Source organism: Diuraphis noxia, unplaced genomic scaffold (genome assembly GCF_037042655.1).
Source record: "Diuraphis noxia isolate RWA-SAM2 unplaced genomic scaffold, SU_Dnox_SAM2 contig0003, whole genome shotgun sequence".
Lineage (NCBI taxonomy): Eukaryota > Metazoa > Arthropoda > Insecta > Hemiptera > Aphididae > Diuraphis > Diuraphis noxia.
Window position 1 is genome coordinate 46,492,476 of NW_028301713.1, and position 23,650 is coordinate 46,516,125.

At 27.3% G+C, this 23,650-nt stretch overlaps 2 protein-coding genes across 4 annotated transcripts in view; one reads left to right on the plus strand and one right to left on the minus strand.

Annotated features, from left to right (window-relative positions):
* The first annotated feature begins 1,482 nt into the window (after positions 1–1,482).
* Positions 1,483–6,406, plus strand: LOC107163293 (DET1- and DDB1-associated protein 1). 2 transcript variants are annotated; one of them, XM_015510643.2, is made up of 5 exons: positions 1,483–1,820; positions 1,909–1,974; positions 4,045–4,174; positions 4,541–4,602; positions 5,787–6,406. In XM_015510643.2, the coding sequence occupies exons 2-5, from the start codon at positions 1,972–1,974 to the stop codon at positions 5,877–5,879; spliced, it is 288 nt and encodes a 95-aa protein (XP_015366129.1). In that variant the 5' UTR covers positions 1,483–1,820; positions 1,909–1,971; the 3' UTR covers positions 5,880–6,406. The 2 variants fall into 2 exon arrangements, with proteins under 2 accessions (XP_015366129.1, XP_089078345.1); XM_089222219.1 differs by having other exon boundaries at positions 1,484–1,974.
* Positions 6,407–17,066: 10,660 nt separating this feature from the next.
* LOC107169967 (uncharacterized) overlaps positions 17,067–23,650 on the minus strand; it is a 47,379-nt gene continuing 40,795 nt past the window's right edge. For both annotated transcript variants that reach the window (XM_089222553.1, XM_089222552.1), the window contains exon 5: positions 17,067–19,253. In XM_089222553.1, the coding sequence (XP_089078679.1) occupies positions 18,536–19,253 (718 nt within the window). In that variant the 3' untranslated portion in view covers positions 17,067–18,535. The remainder of the gene's footprint in view (positions 19,254–23,650) is intronic.

The window sequence follows — 23,650 nt, forward strand, 5'->3', positions numbered from 1 at the left end:
CAGTCGGTTTATTCATACGGAATTTGTGTGTAGGGTGATACCTTTGGTAAATTGTAAATATTTAAGTTTACTAATAAACTCTTTATTAAGGATAGCTTTTAAGAAACCATTTTGATCTAATACTGATTTGTCATTTAATAACTTTGGAATTTATAATTTAATGAAATTTCATGCTAAAGAATTACTAATAAACTTATACTTTTATAACCTTAATAGAGTCAGTTTTAACCATAATTATTCTACCTATAATACTATAAGTCTATAAATAATGCATTTAAAAAAAATAAATATAATACCTACCGAATTTGGTAAAAAAGATCCATTCCATATAGATATGCATTTCTGCATGTAATATGATATCCCTATTAATTTTTTTATAATTATGATCAATACAAAAAATATATTAAGTATAAGATAAAAACTTGTTTGTATATAACAATATGCCTTTTACATTATTTTTTTACATTTCAAGTCATATCTATTCCTTATTTTATATTATTATTATTATCTACTATTGCATTTTCAAATAATGCAATAGTAGATAATAATCTAGTATTATTATTTTTATTTGTATAATCTTACCTCTAAAATAAAAATTACAGTCTCCTCCACAAGTCTAGGCTTTTGGAGACAATCTTTTATCATTTGTATAATTTCTCTATAAATTAAAAATGAATAAATATAATATATTATTATTGTTATTATTATAATGTTAATATTTTAATGAAATAAAAAAAATAAGTAAGAAAAGGTTAACACTTAGGAGTAATTGAGTAGAAGACTGTTAAAGACTGTTAAAGACGACAAACAAAAATGTATGGAAATGGAACTAAGGGAATTACCTCTAAAAAAACCAATAGTACCTATAAATATTATTATATTATATTTTTTAAATTTATATTACATATAATCTAATAATGTGATAGCACTATGTTTCATTACTATTACAAATTCACAAAATAATTGCTTTGACTTCATAAAATACATTTTGGTAATAGGTATTAAATATACTTATAATCAGTGTTATAATATTAGCAAATTACATTTAAATATTTTGAATTTTTAAATTGTTTGAACTTGTTTACGTGCACTAATGCCGTAATGCTGTAGTGTTGTACTATAGTATATTAGTATTACTACTGTTTATTTTTTTTAGAGTGTGTGGTGTGTTGTGTGTACTTAATGTGTGTTTTGTGTTTAGTCGTTAAGTGTTATGATTATGATTTATTGATTTACCAATTTCCCATATTGTATAATAATAAAATTGTATAAATGTTTCGATATCACTTAACGATACTATGATACCGAATGATATCGATCATCGTCTCCGTCTGATCCATCACCAATCACCATCGCGCATTCATCACAATAATACCACACTACCACTGTACCACACCAAGTTTGCAGCCACTGCTCGCATAGACATACACAATATAACATATTATTATTATTATATTATATGCCTATGGCTGCTCATCATCCATTGTTATCAACACGTTTTTCGTTATTGTTAAGCATTCTTCTCCCTGTCAAACCTAGCTCATTCATTTTTATTATCAATTTATTTAGTAAAATAATTAGGTACAATTAATTTATTGCCCGCGACAACACTAGTACAGACGTACAGTATATAGTACAACTTTAATATCAGGCACACTGTCATAGTATCCACCAGCGCTGCAGCCCAAGTGCTCAACTACGATTCCGATTTCCGACAGACGGCGTGTCGTACTTGACGTTTAGCGTTTATTCTTTATCTTTATTCTACTTTCACTCTACTGGACGATCAGGCGGCGGTGGATACCGTATTCGATTACAAGGCAATTAAATTGCTTAACTTATTTATATTCGCATTTCGCAGTATTTGTATGTAAATAATATCAGCGCTCTGTGTTTGGCAATTTCCAGAACAAGCGTCCTGTTTCCACACACACTTTTCCGTACTTATTTTGGACTACGCAGCATTCCAACATGGTGAGTACAAAGTACACAAAATATGGTGCGTACAAATGCACGACCGTCACAAAACCTTTCATCATCACTAGCTCTTACACATAAATTTAACCTATCAGTGGTTTATGTCGTAATAGGTTATACATTCTGTCTCGGCGATTCTCCAGTGAGAATTGATTTAGAAGGAAACTTAGCCCACATGCGTTGGCCATTGTCGATTACTTTTAATACCTATTATAGTGAATTATCATTATATTATCAAATTCCCGAATAAGAATATTAACTATTGAACCTCATAGGTTTTTTTTATACATATTTGAACTTTAAATGCTAATTTTAAAATTGAAATAGGTATAAAAAAACCTACTTCTTTTTGTTAATACGATAATATGACTGTTCACTTTAATATTAAACATAACTACGTTAATTTAACTATGTTATGCGATGGCGAAATGGAGATAACGAATACAGGTGTAGCGTTCTCTTAAAAAATTGGAGATAAAATTAATCTAGAGCACATCATTATGGCATAATATATTTTTTGACAAAATATGAATATGAAATTTATTATTTTAGTTCAATTGTTTCTCTTGGATAGTTCTCGACATTTATAATAAAAAATAAATAAGATTCGAAAGTTTATAAATGTTGTAAATTTTTTTCATTTTCTTAGGTGATGGTTCTTTAGCTGAAAATGTGTTTCAATAGCATGCAAACATAAACAACTAAATTTAATTTATCATTTCCCCAGATTTCTTTTAATTTGTACACATTTTCCACTAATTTAAAGAAGCTTAGCTTTAAGTAAATGTTTTCCTGATAACTTCAGTGCTTAAGAATTGGCTCATTTAAAATTTGGTGCAATCATTTTGGTAGACATTTGGTGAAGAGTTATTCTAAATATAAATATTTATCATCAGATAATTGTTGTTCACTCAATTTTGACTTCAAATTTGCAATATTACTTAGTACAATACAATCATTTTGAGTAATTTGACAGCTTTTTTAATTTTAAACCATTACTTATTTGTAATTTTTTTGTCATATTTTCGTGTTTTAATTGTTTTAAGGTCATCACTTCCGAAATTAATATAGCTATATACCTACCGATACATTATATGTCTTGATGATACTAATTTATTTTAGCTTCTTTAAGTATAAATTCATTCCAGCTCAATTTTTATCTTTGTTATATAGTAACTTATCTTTATATTCAAATTTAAATATATGTATTCTAAATTGGTAAATATATTAAATGTTTATTTATGAATATGACAAAAAAAATATACCTACTATTATAGCGATTATTTTGTATAAAGAAATTAAAATCATTTTAATTTAATAATAGGTTTATGTTTTTATATTTAGAAATAATATATTATAATATTAATATGTTGTTTAGGGACTTGTATATTAATAATAAAACTGGTATGTAGGCACTAAGTATTATTAAAAACTTAAATTAAAATAAGCATACTAAGAACTTAGAGCTGTAAACATTATACAATAGTTCAGATATATTGGAAGTCATCAGAAGCAGAAGACTACGGTGGGCTGGCCATGCTTGGAGGAGCCAAAATCCACTATTACATGCAGTGATTGAACAAAACCCTGTAAGTAAAAGACCTCTGGGAAGACCAAGAATGCGATGGGAAGATAGTATAAATAGTATAAAGAAGGATGTTGAACTTTTAGGTGGTGCTTCCAATTGGAGAGATCTGGCCTTGGATAGAGAAGGATAGAAGCTTAGTTGTTAGACGGGATGGTCTTAAAGGCCCAATAAACCCTAAAAAAAAAAAAAGTATACTGTAGTATAGTTACATTTAGTTACGTTTTTATAGTATTACATTTTTGTTTTATACATTTAAATTATTATAATATACATAATATGTTGGTCAGTTTATTCTAACATAGTAGGTAGTATGCTGTAAGAGCGCATGTCCCATGTATGTTACCAGAGGACACTTTTGATGCCACTGTGATGTATCTATATAAATACTTATTTATAATAGAAGATTTAGAAATACTTTTTGTTTCTAATATTTATCTGGGATGAAGACAAGCATTTAACTATACTTTTATATATTTCAGTCTATAGCCGAATTCTTGGATGGCATGCCATCCTTTGACGAACGCAATTTTTCTCGTTTCCATTCTGACAATGGTCGAAGCAAGCGTGTACCAGTTTACATAACAACTGATGATCAACCTTGCGACCAAGGTTTGTAATTATTCTAATATATTTTTTTTAATTTGATTATTAGTATCTTTCTCATTTGATTAATACATAATACAAACATAATGTTATAGTAGTATGATAATATTAAATATTATTATTATATTATAATGATACATATTTACATTGTATATTTTATAATACATGCTTATTTTCAAATTCTTAGTACTTACTCATTGTTTGTTGTATACAATACAATATGCTATTAGAACTGTTCATTTTAACCTGATTTGTATACGTTTTGGAAACAAATTATTGTAATATGTGTAGAACATTTATATTAAATGACATAACATTTAATATAAATGTTTTTATATTTTAAAATTAAAACTATATTATTTTTAATTTCAGTTATTGTTACTGACAAGTCAAATTTGTTACTCCGTTATTTACATAACCAATGGGATAAAAAGGTAATTGTATAATTCAAAGAACCTATTTAACATACTAAACTTCATTCTTACTGGTTTTTAAATATAAGATCTTATTTTAATGTGGCATACTATATTTTGATATATCTACAAAAAAAAAATAATAATAATAACAAATAATGCTGTTCTCACTTAAAATTGGGTATTGATTACCATTGATGAAAAATTAAACAGTGTGGCATATTGTGCCAAACATCAATGTTTTTTAACTAGTTGATCCATTTAAAATAAGATACTATTTATTTCAAAAACTATTAACATTTTTGAAAATATTTTTTTCATATAATTGTAAATTATATTTAATTAAAAACAATATTCTTCTGAAAAAATTAAAATATTTTCACTATTTTGTATCATTTTTAAATTTCTATATTTTTTGGAATACTTTATGTACAAAACTCTAATTTTAGATGAGCAATTTATGGATTAAAATATTTAAAATTTAGATGTATGCTTCAAAATGTTAATCCACTACTCTGCTCATCTAAACTACTTATTCAAAACTTAATTTTTATAGTTTGTGATACTTTGAATAATATTCTATTTCAGAACATAAAATTAAAAATGTACCATATAAAAGAGTAAACAACTTTTTTTTTTAAATGGTAAAATATATTGTGTTTTCCAAAAATGTTATTTTAACTACCTTAATAAAGATAAATAAGATATGTCTATGTTTTCTGAAATAATGAGTGTCTTGTGTTAAATGGATCACCTCATATACTTAAATTGAACGTATAAACATAACAGATATAAGTTATAAATTGTTATTCATTATAAGGATTTTCAAACATTAACAATTAAATTATCTTAGATGATATAGTTTGTAGACTTTTAAAATATGATAATTCAATAAATGGCTATTAGTATTAACTTAATTTTTTTATTGCACTTATAAATTAAAATATAAACAAAATCACAAAAATTTTACTTATATAATAGATACTTGGATGTTTAGATAACATTTTTTTTTTTTATTTAAACTAATATTGTACATACTTATTTCTGTAATAATTAATAATTATTAATTATATATAAAACATACTAAACTTGTTCTTTTTGAATCTTATGTATACATATTTATATAATTATAAATTATAGCCAAATCTAATATTAGTTACACTAATAATTATGTTGTATATTAATATATATAATTTATATTCTAGCATGGAGGTAAAAAAAGGGAACTGGTTGAAACAGGCGAAGAATCTGGCTCATCATCTAGAAAACGCCCAAGAGTAGATTTAGCTATGTTATAAAACTTTCTTGCAATACGATTATTCCAATGTAAGTTCTCTGATGTTTTTGGACTAAAATTCTTGATTTGATTGTTTTTAAGAGAAATACAGTTTGCTAATACAAGAATGTATTATTGTCCATAGACCATTGCTTAAAACTATTTCGTAATACACTTGGTATTATTTTGAATTATTTTTAGAGTTTGCTATAATATTCAATTTACAACTGTTTCTGAGTTGTTTCACAATTTATAAGCTTTAATTGTTATACTGATAATATTGTATGTCTAATAATAAGTAATTCGGTTGTTTAACCTTTTTCCATTTGTTTTCATTATTTTGTATTTATATATGTTAATTAAATTTAATGTATTTCTAAATTAACATTTATTCAACAAAATTGTATACAAAAATATTGTTAGGCCTTCGCAATATTATACTTTATCAACAATTTTATATTACAATACAACACTATTTATTTATGTTTCACCATTAGTGTTAAATATTAGAATATAAAACAAAATTTAATACATTTCTATTTATTTTGACATGTCATTTAAGTTTATTATGTTATGTAGATGTCCTGTGTGAACTTCTGATTAAAATATACCCCACAAAAAAAAAAAATTATGCATTTTTATTTGACTATACAATATTATTGTTTATTATAATTTATAAATTCAGTATTAATTTAATGCTAGCTAATAAAATATTTGTGTGGTGGTCATTAAGACAATTTAAATTATAACATATTTTGAGTCTTGTTAAGTTAATATTAGATATTAGAGTACTATTATCATATTTAAAGGTAAGATTATTTGGGCGATTTTTTACTCTCCCGGGAGAGTTTACTAGTTTTAAAAATCGAGAGAGTTTACCACCGCCTGATTATTTTATCGATGAATTTAGTATCTTTTGGGTTTTTAATTTTTTATTGATATTTAAAGTTCTAATAGTGATTTACCTACAAGAATTTTTAAATTATAATATTTACTATTAAAGATAAAATCCAAAATTGATTTTGCTAAATGTGAATTTTTTGTATTGTACCATGGTAAGACAACACGTTAACACATGTGGGTGTGGCACTGCAATATCTTCATAACAATCAAAATTTGATAGACTATACAATATTATACAATATTTTTGTATGGGTGTTTGTTTATTGATTTGCTGAATAATGTCTTATTGCTATATTATCCTATATGATATAGCCTTATCCATTAAAAGTAAAATACCTATATATTATTATTATTATAAGAAAGTACTGTTCTGTTATCCTGCAGTGTTTTTACAATAGTGTAATGGTTTAATAACCATTACACCACTAAACCTACTAGTTATTTGAACTTGACAATATTGACTATTTTTTTAACTAAATTCTAATCTAATAGCAGATAGTATTAGAAATAGCAAATAGCAACTAAAAAAAACAACTAGCAGACCAAACATATATATAGTGAAACCGAAACCTCCATATAGTGGACAGCCATAGGAATTAAAATATGTCCACTATTGAGAAGACCTCTAAGGGCTCTAAGTAATGGACATTTGCGAGAAATTACTAAATGTCCACAAAATTCTATAAAGAATTGGTTATACATTTACATCTATATACATTGAATTTGGTACATATTTATTTATTATGTATTATATACACAATATGTATGTATTTAAAAGTAGGTATTAAATGGTTTATGTACAATTAAAAATATCTGTAATGTTTTTTTGTGTACATTTTTTCTGCTCTTTGCAATGATATGTACATGTATTGTATTCATTTATGAGAAGCAATTCTTAATATTATAGTACCAGTTTTTAGTGTCCATGTCCATTGTCCACTATTAAGTAGTTATAACTCCTATTATGTGCTATTATATTAAATGCTTACAAAAAAAATCATGTGAATGTATTTTTAATATTTTTCAACTGCTATTGTTACAATGTATTAAAGCCTTGTATTAAATTGAAAAGTTGAAAAATTAAAATGTCAGTAAACAGCTCAAAACAAATCTAAATATTTTGAAAATTGTACCAAATAGAAAATACCTATATAAACATTCAGTGAAAATTTCAAGTATCTGCGGTCATTTGTTATAGAGTTACACCAAAATAAGAAAATCGCATTAAGTGAAATCCAGTGAAAATCCAATAAATATAAATTTCAAATGCTCATAAAAATTTAATTTGAATTTCCGGTATCCGGTGGATATTTTTTTTGTGATAAAGATTGACAAACTTGTAAGGAATCTTGTATTAAATTTTCAAATCTTAGATTTAAAAATACATTTTTTATCAATTTCCAGTTTAAAACAGTTTGCGATTTTTCGTGATTTTTACACATTTTGTAAAAATTCAAACTTTGAATGCTTATAAAAAAATTGTGACTATGAATTTATTTTATTTTTTAACTGGTATTGTAACAATATGTTAAGAGCCTTGTATTAAATTTCCAAGCTTTTCTACCAAACAAATAAATTTTTATCGATATTAATTTAAAAAAAACTAATAATGATCGAAAATTGCAAATACCTATGAATAGTTCAACTTGAGTTGAAAAATTTTGAAAATTTCATGTAATTATGGTCATTTGTTTTAAAGTTACATAAAAAACCAAAATCGATTTTATCGAAAACTGATTGTAGATAAACTTTTCCGTTTTTCCCTTAATTTTTAGTTTGTTTATTCCGATTATTTTTTTTTTATTATTATTATTAAAGTAGAAAAAAGAAAAAATATACAATCTGTATAACATAAATACAATAAGTAATTTGGATAACAATTTTTACCAGACTGGACGGCTTGAGGGAAGGGAGAGTCCATTGACACTACTTCCAATATGAACTTAATTTAAAAAAAATTTATTTAGAAAAATATCAAGAATTTTTACTTTTTACCCCTCCCCAAAGTACCAACTAGATTAACTTTCTGATCGAACGAGGTACCGAAGTCAAAAATCGAAGCACTTTTACTGCCCCAAAACGTGATGACAGACACAAAAAAAAAATGCCCATGGGGGACATGGTTCCTGTGCCCCCTGGCTACGCCACTGCCTCTCTCTACAGATCCTTGGCTTTGTGGATAACGTGGCCGACCATTTACTAGTATTAAATTAGCTACTTCCGAAGCTTTATTTGCTCTTTAGAGGCAGGCCGGAAAATGAAAACTTGGTCAAGTGTTCTTTTAAATAAAGAATAAATTTGAAACCTCCATCAGGTAAACTTTGAAAATCAACAAGGTCCACTGCCAACGTTCATTTAAAGAAGAAGATAAAATAGACCACACAACAGCGCCTCAATTACATTTTAGATTCTGAACGAAGTGATGAATGTATTGATTTTACAATGATGTGTGTTTTTTTTTTGTGTGTCTGTGTACAGCATAACTAGTCGAAATAATGCTTTAATTTCAAACTTTGGGGGTGGTTTCCGATGTAAAAGTGAATATCCTTGGTGCATTATAGAAGTCAAAAGTAAACATTTTCCAACAGTTTTCAAAAAAATCGAGAAAAAAAAAATAACAGAAAAACGGGAATTTTTACGCCAAACCAGTTTTCGACCAAATCGATTTTTTTATATGGTTGTAATTCAAAAACTAATCACTGTAAATACTTGAAATTTTCACCAAATGTTTATGTTAATGTTATCTATATTATACAGTTTATTTTCAAAAATGTTTGAATTTTTTTAGTTATTTATAGACCATTGAAATTTTCAATTTTTTTTGAAGTGCCGATAAAATGTTTTTGGCCCTATCAAAATACTTGAAAATTTAATACAAAGTTCCTCATACGTTATTCTTATAGTGATTAAAAAATTATAAGAATACATAGGCACAATTTTTTTTTATAAGCGTTTATAGTTTTTAGGAAATCTGTCGAAAATGCGAAAATTTGTAAATAATTTTGAAGTTGAAAAATCATAACATTTTTCGCGTTTATAACTAAGGATTAAAAATACAACACTAAGTTTTCCATAAGTTTTCATTCAAGTAGCTATAGAGAGAACTCGAAACATCATAATAGGAAAAATTTTAAGTGTGTTTGAATTTTAAATTTTTACGAAATAGCGTAACGATAACGATTTATCCTGAAACGATTTTAAATATTTGTTATTATTCAAAAAGTATAAGTGGTAGATACTTGAAAATTTTATCAGTTATTTAGATTGGCATTTTCTTTACATGATTTGTATTTGCATTGGTGTTAATTTGGAGAGGGGGAGAGGGGACTTTGTTAAAAATTAACATATTTTACTTATTATATTTGAGCCATTTGGCCTAGAAGTAACATTAAATTTTACTCAGTAATATACAATATACTACCTATAAAATAAAGTTAAACACAATATTAAACAGTAGAAACAAATATAAATTATAATTAAAATTAAAAACAAATATTATGGTGACTTTCCTATAATACAATTTTAACAAAACATTGAACTTAAGAGGACGTCTCAACCACATATATTGTCTCCGTCTTACACGCGTACGACATATCAAATTGTACTCTCACTGCTCAGCAGAACACGTGTAGCTCCGTTAGTTTAAAAATTGAAGTAAATTTACCTCTTATAAAATCTAAAGATAAGATTGTTATCTAGATAACCTCATATGCTCTTTTTTATATTTTTATTTTAAAGTGAGTTATGAGTATTTTAACATTGTAAATTGTTTGTACATCTTGAAATAGTCATAAATCGCTTTAAAATTAAAATATAACAAAAGCTTATGAGGTTGTCTAGATAATAAACTTACCTATAGATTTTATAAAAGGTAAATTCACTCTTATTTTTAAACTTACGGAGCTACACGTGTTCTTCTGAGCGTACAATTTGCTATATCGTACGCGTGTAAGACGGAGAAAACATATGCGGGTGCGACGTCCTCTTAAACAAAAATTATTATTATTAATTATTAATTAATAACAAAATATATCAAGGTGACTTTCTTATGATAAATTTATAATAAAAAACATATTAAATATTAAATAACAATTTAAATTAAAATTTAATAATGCAGGAATAACATTTAGTTTTACTTATTTGTATACATTATTAATTTATAACATAATATATATTAGGCGACTTTCCTCCGATAAAATTATAATAAAAATAAAAATAAACCAATGGTACCAACAAAAAAATCATAAGAGATAATTTTAATTTTTTTTCAGATTTTTTTATAATCCAATATTTATTTATTATCATTTGAATTAGATAGTATAATTTATCAATAATTTAAAATTTAAAAAGCCAAATAATATAAAAAATTTCATTTATAAAATAAGGTACATACGAGACGGATTATCCAAAATACGGGACAAAAGTGTTATTTTTAAACTTTTGTCGGGACAATGGGACACTTCAAATACGGACGTATATGGGATCCCTATATCTCACCTTTATGTCCACTGCAGGCCACATGCATGTCATGGATAAAGGATAATACTATAGAAAAACTTTCGACTACTGCCACAATACGTTGATCGTGCTTTCACCGCACTCGTCTAACGCCAGCTATTGTCATATGCGTATAAAGAAATTGTTTGGTAATGCCGATGAGCACGCGTGCAATTATTGGTTATTTCAATAACTATATTTACCACTATTTGTAATTATGTCATGATAACGTGTTACTGAATTCAGAATTCATGCATTCAGCAGAAAAAAGTTTGCCTATAGTTCATGAAATTAGCAATCAAAATTGGCCGATTTCGTGAATTTGATAGCGAAGTTGGCGGCAACAGCGTTGCTGATTTCATGAAATCGGAAATTGTTCTGTCGATTTTATGTATTCGGCAATTTCATAAATTCATCGTAGCATATATATATATATAAACATGTCATTCCATGTCTCAGGAGAGACCTCATGTTGTCTATTATTATCGTCATGATGTTGCTAGTTGAAATTGTGTAGGATACCGGAAATATCTTGAATTACATATTAATCAATAAAATTTAGTTTATCGTAAACCACAACTTGTGGTCCACAAGTATCTTTACGTTAACGAATTCCATTTTAATTTTATTATTTCTTTAATGTATTAACTAGTAATGTCGTACAACTGTTCAAGTCGGCATCGTTGGTTTTTCGTGAGCTTATTTTTTTTTTTTTTTTTGTTAATTGTTTATTGTTTTTCGTCGAATCAAATAAGTGGATTTAAATACAATGAAACGTCATTATTATTGATAGTTATTAAATTATTTTATAGTTGGGTCACACACCATACACGTCCTGCAGAAGTCCAAAAACAGTTACTAGAGACAATTCATCGACAATAAATAATACTGCTACAGCTACATCAAATGAATGTTATATTCAACTAAATGACAGACGACAGAAATGACATAATATCAAAATATGTTATATTAGATTCTGAGCGGAGCGATGAATGTTTTGATTTTACCATGATGTGTTTTTTTTTGTGTCTGTCATCACGTTTTGGGGCAGTAAAAGTGCTTCGATTGTTTACTACAGTACCTCGTTCAATCAGAAAGTGAATCTAGTTGGTACTTTGAGGAGTCAAAACTGACAAAAATTCTTAATACTTTTCTAAATAATCGAGAAAAACAAACTAAAAATTAAGGGAAAAACGGAAAAGTTTATCTACAATCAGTTTTCGAAAAAATCGATTTTGGTTTTTGATGTAATTTTAAAACAAATGACCATAGAGGTACATGAAATTTTCACCGACTGTTTATATAAGTATATTCTATCCACCATGCAATTTTCAAACATTTTCGACTGAAGTTGAACTATTCATAGGCATTTGAAATTTTCAATCATTATTAGTTTGTTTTTAAATTAATATTGATAAAAATTTATTTGTTAGGCAGAAAAGCTTGAAAATTTAATACAAGATTCCTTACAAGTTTTTCAATCTTTATCACAAATAAAAAGTCCACCGGAAATTCAAATTAAATTTTTATGAGCATTTGAAATTTAAATTTTTACAACATTTTCATTTTAATTCTAAGATTTGAAAATTTAATACAATAGGCTCCTAACATATTATTTTTACAATAATAGCAATTGAAAAATAAAAGAAATATATAGTCACAATTTTTTTTTAAGCATTCAAAGTTTAAGTTTTGACAACATATTATGTAAAAATCACGAAAATTCACAAATTATTTTAAGCTAGAAATTCATAAAAAATTTTCCTTTTATATCTAAGATTTGAAAATTTAATACAAGGCTCATAATATATTTTTACAGTAGAAATTGAAAAATAAAAGAAATGCGTATTCACAAATTTTTTTGCAAGCATTCAAAGTTTGAATTTTAACAACATATGTAAAAATCACGAAAATTATTTCAAACTAGAAATTCATAAAAATTTTTAATAATCTATAATATATCCTAGACAATTAACAGATGAACCGTCTTCGCTCAGAATCGTTTTTCGTATACATTGATATAATATCATTGGATTCAAATTTAATTTCATCCATTACAGTAACCCACTTGTAACCTACTGTACAGCAGAGCGACATCCACGACTTACCCGCCTTTTTTTTATATGAAAACCAAAAAAATAAGTTTGATTGAGTTTTGATCCCTGTACTAGTTCAAACCAACAATTTTAAAAATTTTCTTTTGTTAAAAATGTAGATAAATGATGCCGTATGCTCGTAGGTATACAAGTTTCTGTTTAAGGAGAATGATGACATTCATCTTGACGACTATAATAGCCCAAAAAAGATTGAGTGATCTGCAGACTGAAAGATTAAACACTTAAACATAGAAATACGAGTACAATTATTGGTTGTTACCAATTTGCGCCAAAAAAATTATTTACCTGGTATAATAAATTATATAATTAAGTAATATATTTTTTCTCAAATAATAATTAATATAATTTTATTTAAATCATAGTTAATTATACGAATGTTTTTAAAATAATAATCAATAATACACATTTTTTTGAAACAATAATTAGATTTAATACAAATTGTTTTTAAAAACTATATACTTAACTACTATAATTTATAACAAATAAGTTATAATAGTTAATAGTACTTACATATTTTTTATTGATTATAATATATATATTATATATAATTTGCTTTATAATATATATTACTTAGGTGAATTTATATTTATATTACATTTAAAACATTTTATTAAAATAAAAATTAATGTTTGCAACATACCATGCTTTTTAATAATTTTTCCACCTTGAATTAATATTTTTGTTGGACATATTTTATTTGAACAACGCCACCGTTCAACATTTTTTGAATATATATACACCAAAATATACTTATGGCCATTTTCAACAACCATTTTCTTCCCTCTCGTGCTTATCGTGAACTCCATTCTTATAATTTTATAATTCAAATAATTATCATTAATAAATTAATTCTAAAATATTATTTGGTGTAACGTTACGACTGTCTGATTAAATCACACTGCGATCGTTCTTTTGACGAATAACGATACCTATATCCGGTAACGGAGTACCCAGATCGTACAACATAATAAAACTGATATAAAACATGTTTGTTTATCTTTCAACGCAATAATATACTAAGCTTTAAAATCTATAGACTTAAAAAAATAACTTTACTATAGGTACGTTAGAGACACGACGTCTTTAAAATATAAGAAATAACCAAGTCGTTAATTTAAAATGTCTACGCAGGTAAATTTGGCGCAAATGGATTGTCTGAAAAAAACATACATTTTTTATTTTGGCGCAAATGAGCTGTACCAAAAACGAATTAATTTTTTTTGGCGCAAATGGGCGATGCCCCAATTATCTTAGACGATTATCAATAGGTGAATGATATTTTAATGACCTTTGCATTTAAGTAGGCGTTATACAGTTATGAAATTACGTAGGTATATTATACTTATTATTTTTTGCAGGCGTTTTTTTAAAATTTTTTTTTTTGCTTTTTTAATTGATGAGTGCATTAAAACGCTTTTGCTCGACAATGTTAATAATTAATGAATAATGTATATAATTCTTAAATGTAACTTTAATATAAACTGTATTATACATATAAGAGTACTGATTAGGTATACATATACCTTGTATACGTTAATATGCCAATGTTTGTGTGTACTTTTAACAAAATAGATTTCGTTTAATATTTGTAATACTAATTAATTTAGTTCCATTATTTCTCAATTTAACAAGCATTATTTAAAATGATATTATATTAGATTTGTAAATAAGTTTGAAAATGAATAATTTATGATTTACCTTCATAATCAAAACTATTTTTATTTTTTCACACACACGTTTAAATGGACCTGTCTGAAAATCAGTGTTGGGTAGTAACGTAACTACGTAACGAAAGTAACGCGTTACTATAACGGCGTTACTTTGCTTGTAACGCGTTACGTAATTTCATTAGAATTATTTCCAAGTAACGAAAATTACTTTTGATAAGTAATTTCTATTGAATAACGCGTTACAGTTTCGAATTAAGTACCTTTTGCGAATTGAAAAAAAAATGTAAATAATGCGGGTATTATTACGTAAGTTTACCAATCTAGAATAGTAATATAATATATATGTATATTTATTAAAGCTCCTTATACAGCTGATCTCACAATTATTAAATACAACCTATTATAATACTGTTCTATGATACAACACAGCTTTACCATCCAGTGCTTCTGTAGAGCGATTATTTAGTGTTTCAGGGGACATTTATTCTAAAAAAAAATCGCGTATGAGTGACAAAAATTTTGAAGATACACTATTGTGTAAAGTTAATTTAAAACATAAATAAATATAAAATAATAATATTGTATTATATTGATTTATTTTTCAAATTATATCTATTTACTATAGGTAAGGTAATGTATTTCTAGTAACATTATTGCCAGGCACAATACAATGATTATATTGTTAATAAATATAAAAAATATTTATTTTTTTTTGTAACGAGAAAGAGAAAGTAATGAGTTACTTTTCAATTTGAAAAGTAAAGTAATTTCATTAAAATTTTATTAGAGTAACGAATAAATTAACTTTATTACATTTCTTTCTAAGTAACGAGTAAAGTAACTTTATTACTTTTTAAAAGTAATTTACCCAACACTGCTGAAAATACAGCTTGATTGGCGAATGTATTAGGTACCCAACATTTGAATATCATATATTTTACTTTTAATATAATGAGCAATAAACTAATATCTCATGTAAGTGATGAGTACCTACTACGTTTACAGTGTTATAACATATCTTCCAACAACTCAACTGCAGTTAAGTGCATAGTGCGTTATTATATCAAGGTAGGTATGGTTTTAGATATAAACAAAAATAAACTCATGAATGTTTTTTTTTTAGTTTGTTTACACGATTTACACGATTCATTTTTGAAAAATACACTGATTTCAACTTCAAAAGCTTTTTTGTAGGAAATGTAGAATTTATAATTAATACCTACTTCTTTGAGATCAAAATTAAAAATTCTCATTACTTTTTATAGTTGCTAATCATAATTTTAAAATGTTAATAATGTTATAAGTAATTAAGTAATATTTTATTGGAAATATTTTGCACAAATTTCACAGTCATGCATGTTTCAATCAATAAATCAAAAATATTCTTAATTCTTTGTAATCTACCTATAGGCTATACTGCTATAGTTATTAACAGTGGCGGCTCTAAGGGGTGTGCATTCCGTAAAAATTCTCAGGGCTCTATGGTAAGGAGAGTCCTATATCTGCTTATTTGTTTTTTATAATTTTATAGTACGCAGAGAAAAAAAATTCAAGGCCTCACTAAAAATATTGTCCAAGGCTCTAAAATATGAAGTGCCGTTACTGAATATTGAAAACGTTTGTTTTAAAAATAATTGCACCGTATTATTAGACATTTAATTATTTAGATTTTGTGTTTTATTTTTTAATATTTTGATATACAACAATACCAGTATTCTAATATTTAATATTACTTATATATTCTACACTCTATAATAGTAGAAAGTAGAATTGTTCACCACGGTCTTGATTTTTATAACCTATATGGTATTATAATAAATTAAGGTAAAGAGTTTTATTTGTCTTTGCCCTCCCCCTCCCCCTCCCCCTCCTCCTTCCATAGAAAAATGTCTGTGGATGACTTAAGTGCTATGAAGGTAAGAAATATCGATCTGAATCCTATTGTTTTCCTAATGTAAAAAATAAAATAAGATACATATTTGCCCAATCATATGATAGCATACAATATGAATTACAAAAGGATTAAAAACAACGGTTAGGTTTATTTTCAATTGATAAATATAAATGATTAACTATACAATGTGCAAACAAACAATAATCGTCCAATGTTATGTACAGTTATAAATATTATAATATTAAATTTATTTACAGTGATAATAGTCGTTAGTGCTTTTTACAACTAACCATTACTCATTTGTACATTATCACAATATGACTTTCTTTCCACTCAAACACTATTTTTATCCATATTTAAATATTAAAAATAGTGTTAAAAATCAAATTAATACAATATTAAAAATAAAAAAATAAATTATGTTACAGCGATGTACAGAACCACAGAAAATTATGTACGAAAAATAAAAATAAACATAAATATTATATAATGTAACTTTAAAGAAATAGAAGGCATGTAATGCAATTAAATTAAGATGAATTTTAACAAAATATTGTTTCAATATTGATTCAATATTGTTAGCTTATTAAAATACATTTTTAACATTTTGTTAGTAAACATTGTTAAATAGCGTTAAAATAGATTTCAGTCTTATATTGTAATATACCTACTTACCTACCTATCGTAATTTATGAACTAAGTCTGAGTTGTTCTTTCATATTAAACCACCTAACATAGATTATAAATGAGTATTAACAATGAAAAATATCATAACAATATTCTATCGAACGATGCTTAATTAAAATATAAATTTATTTTTTCAAATCTAGCCAATCAAGGTTATTTTTGTAGTTGAAAAAATGAAAAATGATTACAAAATATATTTCAAACATTTAACAACACCTTGGACTAAACACGATAGATGTGAAAAAAATGATCATGATATAATAAATATAAATACGTATAGTTTGTTCGCATAAACTATAAACGCATCTATAGAAACGTAATTTAACTACAGAGCCCTGTACACGACAAAACAAATGTAGTACAATAATTATAAAATAACGAGTTTTTTGGGAGAGGGTATTCCCTGTAGAGTCGCAAGACTAGCAGGATTGTCGAAATTTCACCACCATTGTAATTTCAAAGTTGTTCCAACAATTTAATATAAAAATGGTATCGATGAATTCAGTCGATAATACACATTGTTTTGTGATATAATAATATAACTACCTCAATCCAAACGTAAACGTCAATGGATAAATCAATATTAATTACTATATTATAAAATAACGCGGTGATATTAATTAAAATCACACCGTCGAAACACAAAAGGTTTAACAATCAATATATGGCACACTGAATAAATATACCTAATTAAATAATATTAAAAGCTCCTCAGCTGACTTACACGGTTTTAAAAACGAAAACAAACTTAAAAACCATGTACATTATACATAAACTATATATTCTACGGAAAGCCGAGAATTCCGGACGCTTGCGGTGGACCAAAAATGTTCCAGTCGGATCGGTGGTTAGTTCCGGGAGCGCAGGTGCTGATCGACTTCGGCGTGAACTGAAGCAGTGACCCACGTTGTTATAGGACGGTGGTGGCCTGAAGTTTCACGTACCTGGGCCGGTGGGTGCCGTTATCGGGCGGCGGCACGGGCAAGAAGCACTGATGCGTTTGGACGGTGTTCGCACGGCCAGAAGGCTTCTTGTTGGTACACGCTCGACACGCGGTTCTGTACACCAGTAACACGAACAGGAACACGACAGCCGTAAACGTGGCCGACAACAGGAACGCGTAGCTCTTGGCACCCAACGCCGTGAATAACCAGTCAGCCGGCCCGCTGCCACTTCCGATACCATCCCCGGCACCGTCCACTGACGTGCACACCATGGTCTCTTCGTCGTCCTTGGGGAACTTTGAACCGATGCTGGCACACACCTGATATGACCGTTCGGCTGGCAGTTCCGCGACCGTGGTCCAAGGAGCCGTGCAGTTCAACCGGTGGTGGGCCAGGGGCCTGCCCATCGTATACACGGACACCGTTATCGTGCACTTGCCGACATCCGGATGTACGGCCGACATGTGTACGGCCACGAATAGCGATGACGGTGGTACGAATGTCGTGGTCAGGTTTTGGATGTCAGGCAGATCCATTGTTCCAGTTGCCGCCGCCGCCCGATTGTTGGGCTGCACTACTTGGTTCGCGTTCGGCACCAGAGCGATAATGTCGCTGCAGCCCAACACCATAGCCGATTCATCCGATTTGTCCGTTGCGAATCCCTCCACCAATACCACGCAATACCTACGAAAAATAATATTTTCTTATTTTAAATAGGTCAGAAATATTTTAAATGAAAATAATATAAAAATGAATTGATAAATATTAATAGTTTAAAAAAATTTTTAAAAATCGAAAATATATCCTGGCTATAAACGACGTATAAAGTTGATCACATGATCACATCATTGTAAATACAAATAATACAATACATTCATCATTCATATCGCTACAGTCAAAATCTAAAATATATAAAACAAGCTTTTTTAATGATAATTGACAACGGTTTTATATTCTCATATCTATAATTTAATTATTAAAGTTTAGTTCTGCAGGCTTTACCCATAAATTATTATTATTATTATTATTTATTAATTATTATGTATGTTTTTTATATTTGTGTTATCGCCGTGCATCGTGTAGACCACGACGACAACCACAACCTATTAGCTATTATTATTTATTATTATATTTTGTTTACGTTATCGGCGTGCATCGACCGATGATCCGAACCAACCACATGCGACAACGAAAACCTAAAGAGTCAGGGCCGTATTTAGGAATTTGACACCAAGGGGCAACAAAAAAATACGCCTCATTAATCATTATACACAATACAAATTTAAATTATAAAAAAATTAGCCCCCCTCTCCTACTCAGCCGCCCGGGGCAACAGTACCCTGTAGCTCCCCCCTAAATACGGCTCTGGGATGAGACGTCCTCTTAAAACTTCGACATAATACTATAAAAACCTTAAGCAAAAAATAATTTGTGTTTTGTCTGGTGCTTGTTTTTAATGTCTGTAATTTAATCATTTTATAACTAAGAAAGTATAAGTTGGATATTTAAAAATCAAAATCAAAAATAATGGATAAAAGAAGAATAGAGCTGCTCCGGCAGCGTCAACTCATAATATTATTTGCAACATCACCGTATGCATTCCATTATGGTTCATATACTGCATATAACAGAGATGACGAACCTATGATACGCGCGTGTCACTCTGTGAGACTGTGACACTATTTTATTGACATACACAACTGTGTAAAAGTTCGTCATCAAAAACCACTGGTCGTAGGACCTAAACTAAAATTATTAATTCAGTGGCACTAAAGATTTGAGCATCGAACTTTTTTTTAATGTGTATTTCATGTCTGCGTGGGATTAAAAGGGAATACAATATTTAATAATAAAAAAATTGGAAAGTTGTAAGTTGGAAATAGTTTTTGTCTTGCATACCAATCTTATTTGTCATTAAGTTATGGTATACCAATAAACAATAATATACATCTTAGCTCTTAGTATTTATAAATACAAATATACATTACCTCCATACATACTACATTATACGTATATGGATTTAATGAAACCTATATTTAAACTCATTTGCATCGACCATCGCCACGTTTTTAAATCGTATGGCAGGCCAAAAGGGTCAGAAAAAGACAGAATAAAATAGGATGCAACAGTTCATCCATCTACTCTCAAAACAATGATGCCCTTATATTTATTTGATTTTCGTTAAATGTTAGATATAAGAGAAAATAAAGAATGACAAAAATAAAATATTCAATTTTCGTCATTAATCAAAATATAAATACTTAAACTTTATTTAAACATTATTTAAATATTATTTAAACAATGTTTTAAAGTGATTTATTAACATTTAAAAACGTATAGTGTTAAAAAAAAAAACAAATATTAATAATTTTTCAGCAATCGATTTGGAATTCGTGAACTATGATATTTTAATTTTATTAGTATTATACCATGGCATCTGTCAATACATATATACGACGCAAGGTATGCACAAATTTAATGTTTCTCATTATAGTGAAAATTTGAATTAAAAACTATTTAATGCTGCAGTTTCTGGATTACCAAATCCTCATCCCTCTTCCTCATGTTTGACATCCATAAATTAAAATGAATTTCAGCTGCAGTATATTTTATCGTATTCAATTATGTACGTAAGCTTAAAAGATCACAGTACCTGCCTTATAAAATACAATCGAATTAAATGCTATTTATTCGACAACACCTTGTTTTTCACATTCTATTAAAACCTCCACACAGAATGGTGTAATTATTTTCTCACAGGCAATAAGACCAGGTGTTCTTCAAGAAGATTTCTACGTTTAAGAGCAATAACATTTCTTCATCGGTTGTACTGTAAATAATCGCACTGCACAATTTAATCGTGGAAATTAATTTAACTTGGTTTTGTTTAATTTCATAATCTAATTATTAAGTATTTGTACAAAACTGAGCTGCGTCCATTGCGCTCATACCTACATAAATAATATGATCTAGTGAAATGCGAATCTCATAAGATTGCTATATAGGTACCTAGTATGATAATAACTCTTTTGTTGGAAACATTGAATGCACCAGATTCAATTCATCACATATTATAATTGATTTATTAAAATGCGATATCGACCTTATGCGTTAAAGAAGTAAAAACATAGGTCTTTTGGAAGAACCGTTTCGTTGAAATTGCCTAATCTATGAAGTCTTGTGCCAATCAACGTCCAACGAGGCTGTGTCTTCAGATTCTATGAAAAAGCTTTTTTCCAAATACATACCCAATGACCAATGGTTGAGTTATTTATGGTCACGAATAGTTCGTGTCTATATAATACGATTATACCTACTTGTTTTTCGTTAAATATTTATCTAATATTCTAACTATTTATATATATATATGCAATTGTTTTGAAAGTGTCATGCGGGTATCATGTCCTTGTAAAGATTTTTAATAATATCTTAAATGTCATTATATCTTTAATTACCTACACCTATTTGTTTCACTACACTAATACTCACCTATATACGTATAAGTCATTTGGATTACTGGCACATCTTCTTGTGTTTACAGTAAGTGAAAGAAAAATTTTTTTGAATAATGTATAATTTTTAATAATAACTAAGAATATTTGTACATGCCAACCTAAATAAAACAATATACATTCATACTTTTGAGTTAAATTAAATTTAAGTAAACATACATGTAGTTATAACTACATAACTTAATACTTACAATAACATAAGTTAACAATGGCGATAAAACGGTTGTTCCGATATCGGATATGCTGCTGCTACATTATATATTCTATTGCATAGTAAAATAATTTATGGTGGACATTTTAAATACTCTTTTTGATCCGTTATAGAAGGTTAGGTATAGAAGATGATAAAATTAACAATTGATGAAAATTTAAAGTATCTACGGTTATTGAATTATGCCGAAAACTGATTTAATTACACGAGTGCATCCCCTTTTATCGTTTTTATGATTATTTTAGAGTTTTGTGAATTTTAAATTGATATATTTTAAAAGTGCAATCTAGATTCAATTATCTTTATCAGAAACCATGCTCAAAGTTGAAAATCGTATTAAATAGTAAACTTTGTTTTCAAAGATATATAATATACATTTACAAGAAATACTGACCAAAACAAAAAACTAAGAAAACACATAATTGTAATATAATATTATAATGTGTTCATTGCATGGCTTTGAATCTATAAAAATATATAATCTATCTACACGCCCAATAACCATAGCGTCCATATGTGAATCTAAGAATTCATAGCAGGGTGTACCTTTAAATCAAAAAGGCCTTCTGTAGTTCAAAATACCTCTCAGTTATCACACGTTTAAAATATGTTTCCCATTTGAAATAAAATTAATAATATTAAATAATATTATTAAGATTAATTTTTATGACCTAGTTTAGATCTTAGATGCTATTTTTCATGCTGTAAAATACACATGTAATGTTTCAAAATTATTCAATTTAATAAACTACAATTATTGCAAAGTTTAATATATTATGTTACTCATTATTTTTTTTGGACATACCTACTTACAACCAACGATTAAATTGTTCGCATGTAGTTATCATAATTCATAATACTTTATATTATCATAGATATACATATACCTGGTTTGAGGATAAATCGTTATCATTACGCGATTTCATAAAAATTTAAAACTAAAACGCTCAAAACATTTTTCCTATAATGACGCTTCAAGTTTTCTCTATAGCTATTTGAAGCAAAACTTGTAGAAAACTTGGTGTTAAATTTTATGACCTTAGATATAAATACAAACAATATTATGAATTTTGACTACAAAATAATTTGCAAATATTCATGGTTTTGACAAATTTTTGTCAATATTTGAAATTCAAATGCTAATAAAAATTTAATTTGAATTTCCGGTGGACATTTTTTTTGTGATAAAGATTGAAAAATTTGTAAGGAATCTTGTATTAAATTTTCAAATCTTAGATTTAAAAAGAAAATTTTTTATGAATTCCTAGCTTAAAACAATTTGCGAATTTTTGTGATTATTACGTATTATGTCAAAATTCAAAATTTGAATGCTTAAAAAAAAAAATTGTGACTATGAA